This window comes from Orbicella franksi, chromosome 10, assembly GCF_964199315.1.
Source record: "Orbicella franksi chromosome 10, jaOrbFran1.1, whole genome shotgun sequence".
Lineage (NCBI taxonomy): Eukaryota > Metazoa > Cnidaria > Anthozoa > Scleractinia > Merulinidae > Orbicella > Orbicella franksi.
The window spans coordinates 20900838-20905619 of record NC_138154.1 but is presented as its reverse complement, the minus strand read 5'-3'; the positions used below and the strand labels follow the sequence as shown (position 1 = coordinate 20905619).

Below are 4782 nucleotides of genomic sequence, written 5' to 3'. Positions count from 1 at the left end.
GTCGTCGTTGACAAAAAAGGCTTTCCTGCGTCTGATCATGACACTGTGGGCGTTATTCCACATTAAGCGAAGTGCACTTGGAGGTCCCATTACCAGTCCTTTTAGAATAATTTAGACCGTGACCTATATTGGTGCGAGTCAGGCGTTTCGCTTTATCTTAGAGGATCATCACGGATGTCCCCGATCACCTCATAGTAAAAGAAAAATCACTTAAAGGTTTCTGCTACTAGGTGCGTCAATTATTGTGGATATCGAAGCAGTGAATCGTGCCATGCATCCTCTTAAGCTTCCCATTGCGGCTGGGAATATCCACACGTGAAATGTTAAAAAAGCCGAAGTGCGCAACCTCCAAGAATTTAACCCTGCTTGGACAGGTGCTCCATTTTGCATGATCGGTGGCCTGACCACCGTCTCCTGCGAGCCGCCACGAAAGCCACAAACGGAAAAAAAGGTACCACATGAACTTGTGAAAAAAACAAGAAATGAGGCCCATATCGATATCGTGACCAATATTTACGTAATAGTTTTCATCTGTTTGTACTGCATTAGCTTTCATTACGGTGAAAATCCCATTTTTACTGGCCAGCCAATCCCAGACAAATTGCCGGCAAAACCATCAATAGTGATATTTCCATCTTCGTTGTTCTTCCTCGTAGTCAAAACAAAATCAGTCACGATTCCTCAGGGGTACCGGTCGCACGGCAATGCCTATAAAGTTATGCTGTGGCAAGGAAACTCACAATAAAGCGAATGAAATTGTCTTTTGTTACAAGTGTCAATTCAAGGATGCAAATTAAAAGGATATCCGCTTGAAGTCCATCCACATAGAAAAGGCTTGTCCCTGTATTTACTCTTAAAGATAACTGAGATGATGGCACCGAAGCTAGAACTTTCAACTTAATATAATTATATTGCAGTGGGGCATATTATGTCGCAACTGAAGCCTCTTATCCATGTTTCAATTTTCTGTTTCCATTCAGGTTGCTTTGTACTTTAGAAGAAAATGCTGAACGGTCTAAGCTTCTACATTCACAACCATGGCTGTAATTTGCACAATAAATGCGTAGAATTATACTGTTAGTAGAAATATTATGCCCACGTTATCAAGTTTATCGCAATGATTCCTGTTCCCAAAATCCGTTATTCGAATCTCAATTGAAATCTTTATTACTTAGATAGTACAGCTTGCTTGAGATGGCGCCTACAAACTTAATGCAATTCACCTAGCTTGATATAATTCAAGAGAAGCATGTTTTTCACGATTGTGCTGGCTAAAAGATCATTCTACACTTCCGTCTTTTCTTTGCGTTTCATTATTGTGAAACGCTATTAGTAATAAATTTTAACTGACGGCTCCCATCGTATATAGGATACGAGATTGCCTTTATTTATCAAAGAGGCCCGAGGCTGTTATTTACGAAAACGTGTTGTTTGTATCTCAAAACATCATGCAAAAAAAAAAATTGTCTTAATATATTCAGTGTTTAGATTGCACACTTTGAAGAGTGCTTTTGTTTAATTATTTTCAGAAACTTCGGCCTTCGTTTCAAATTTATATCCAGTATATTTTCTGGTTGATTCTCTACAAACATGCCTCACTTTATGGCATGGCTTAGCACCTGCAACACAAGCTGTGTGAAAAACAATAGGTCAAGCAATGAAACTGAAGCTGGAAACGAAGACACGCTTCTTCCTCCGCCATTGATTGTTCTTCTGTTCTTCATGTGTTTGCTGATTGTTGCAGTCAATGGCTTCGTCATCTTCTTGACCTGCCAAAGAAAAATACTGAGAACGCTTACAAATATGTTTCTTACTTCATTGGCGATTTCAGATCTCATGTCAGGTCTGGTGGGAATTCCTCTTCTTGCCATCTGTTTGGTGAAAGACATAATTATGGTCTGCGTCTCTTCCACAATTTTTATTCGATTCACCGCCATCTCTTCAGTCGGCCATGTTCTGCTCATCGCTTCTGATCGCTACATGTTTATAGTTCACGAGATGAAATATCATTCTATTGTAACAAAATGGCGAGCTATCGCTTCCATTTTTTCCATTTGGCTGTTGTCATTTCTAGGTTCTGTTATTCAACTGTCTTGGCACAATCTCGACGAAGCCGCGCTAACTGAATTTGAAAGTAGAACAGAAGATATTGATATAAAGTACAGCCTAGCTTGTATCGCGCTGTTCTTTGCAGTTCCTTTGTTGTTTATGTGTTATATTTATGGACACATATTCTACATTTCGTTTAAACGCAACAAAACTGATCGTCAATTGAACAAGAATCTTCAGCAGCCCAGCTGTCGATCATTACTTCAAGAGTGGCGAGGACGCAGCGTTTTGCTGATCACAATGGTGATTTTTGCCGGCTGCTGGTTGCCATTTTTCTTGATGGTACTTGATGCACACATGGAATCATCACCGTTTTCTCCTCTGCCAGTGTCGATAGAGCGTCTACTAGTATTTCTCGGCTTCCTTCCTCCGCTGTTAAACCCAGTCCTGTGCACATTGGCAAAGAAAGACTTCCGACATGCATTAAAAGAAGTAGTCCTCCGAAGGGAACCCTCGCGCCAGTGTGAAGGAAACTGCACTTTTTCAAGTCGTGCGCAAACGGTTACTGAGTGCAAAAGACAGTGTAGAGGGCAAAAGAGGAGAAACGAAGTAACACTGATGTGACACCACGGTGTTATTTGAAACCACAACTTCAAAACAAACAACACATTTTTCTTTATGTATATCGACTAGCTTTCAAAGTAGGAAAGGTGTAGCGTTATTATGAGTGGTCCTTCACGAGTACGCATTAGACCTCGGTGAAATCTCCCTGCCCCCGTAAATCTATTTGATCACAGAAATAATTCAAACTCATTTTTACTTATGAGATCTTGAAAATTTTTCGACATCGATCTTGATCGAGAGAAGAAGAAAAAACAATGGGAGCACCAAGAAGTTTGGGAAGACGTACGGGCAGAGAAAGCCGCAACAGCTAATGAGACAGGGATCGGAGTAACCACGTTAACGATAGAGGAGTAAGTTGTAATTCTCATAAGGCAGATGAAGAGAGAAGGGTTAGACAAAATCACAAGCTATGGCTTTATTATGAGCTAAGAAAACTTTCATTGTCTCAGATAAGTTTCAGAGTGTAAAATCAGAGATTTGTCAAGTTACCCATATTCAAGTGAATAAAATGGTTCATTGGTATAATAGAAATTGGGTAATGTAAAGTAAGTAATAAAGAAATGTATTTAAGCAACAAATGTGTTGAATTGCAAGTGAAAAAAAGTATTGTAAGTACCTAAGTGAGGTAAAGTAAGTGTCTTCTTAATCAAGTATTGAGTAAGGAACGGGTTTCGCTCAAGTATATAATTAGAAAAACGATTGCGTTCGGGAGATACGTAATTTCTGTATTACAGAAAATGCCGCGGACGAAGTACCTGCCCGCAATGCGTGATGATTGACTGTGGTCCTTGAAGTAACTAAATAAAAACGTAAAAGACAATGCACTGTATGAAATCCAACGTAGGTAAATATATGATTTTTTCTAGATTTCTTAACAATTCAACCAATCTTAGAGGACTGTTTTTTTTTTGTTTTTTTTTTTTCTTTTGCTTCTGAGATGTTCTTTCCATGACCACTAAAAGGGTCCAATACCCAACTTTTACGTGGTCATTTACTGCAATAGCCAAATCAAGCACATTTAGTGGAAATTATTCGGCAGAAAAAGACAAAAACTTCGAATTAATTCAAGCTATCCATTAGAGATTAACTTCAAACAAGCACTACGGGGGATGTTTTACAATCCTCTTAGCCTCTAATATGTGTTTCATGCTTCCATTATTACTATTACTCACTGGAAGAGTAGCACAGGTAGGGGTTCTAATGCCCAGCTTAGCGCCACGTGATTAATCATCGACAAATGGTTTAACTCTTCAGGTATAACCAAACCTCTAGGGAAAAAAAAACGATGACAGACTTGGCCTAATTTCTTGCACATATTCATCTACCGTAAACTTATTAAAATAGGGTCTTGCTCGGATATTTTCGTGTATTTATATCTCCTATCTACATGTTTCATGTAAAGGATCAGGGTCAATCTTTTCAGACTAGGTGTCCTAAGAGTTAATATTAGAGTTACATCACCACAAAAATTTAGTCACGGCTTCTCTTGCTGTGCGCTCTTAAAGGACTGCAGTTGTGGGTCGTCCTTCTTGCACATCTTCTTCTTGTGATAAAAGTCAAACACTTCGTCCTTTTTAATGGCGATCATCTCTCCATAGTCGATGTTCCCGTCTTGTCTGTGTCAAGAATTCGGACAAGCTTTATTAGTTGTTTTTTATCACTGGAATACCAGCTTTCTTGACGCCATTTATAAACTCCGCTCTTGAGATCTTCTTACTGTTGTCTTTATCCAGATTAAGGAAGAAGTCCACTACATGAAGACCTCTGAGCTCTATGTACTCTAACAGCAAATTAAGAACAACCTGCAAGTTAAAATACATACAATATTGCATAGCATTCTTTATACTCGATTTCCTGTAAGAGACGTTTGTTTGTGTTATCAGGAATGTGATTTAACGCTCAGTGTTGACCGATGTGTTGGTATGGTGTTTTCCCGCCATAATTTCCTTTTAACTCACAAGTCACAGCTATCAGTTGTTTCCCGCCGTTATGTGCCCCGCCCACCACGGCTCTAATCGTTTTCCCGCTCAAAACGCAGCAACTGTACTTTCCACCTACATCGCTCACACTTTTAAAGTTATTTGTTAGTTTTTGGTGATTTCTCAACTA

The 4782-nt window shown here is 39.2% G+C and overlaps 1 protein-coding gene across 1 annotated transcript; it reads left to right on the top strand.

The window, feature by feature from the left end:
- Nucleotides 1-1408: 1408 nt before the first annotated feature.
- On the top strand, nt 1409-2673 carry LOC145501735 (beta-2 adrenergic receptor-like). The gene has a single exon (XM_081481137.1). It carries the CDS (start codon nt 1591-1593, stop codon nt 2671-2673), a length of 1083 nt encoding a protein of 360 aa, XP_081337263.1. The 5' UTR covers nt 1409-1590.
- Nucleotides 2674-4782: the final 2109 nt, after the last annotated feature.

Coding starts and splice junctions, on each gene's coding strand:
- LOC145501735 (XM_081481137.1), top strand. CDS start 1,591: ATGCCTCACTTTATGGCATGGCTTAGCACCTGCAACACAAGCTGTGTG.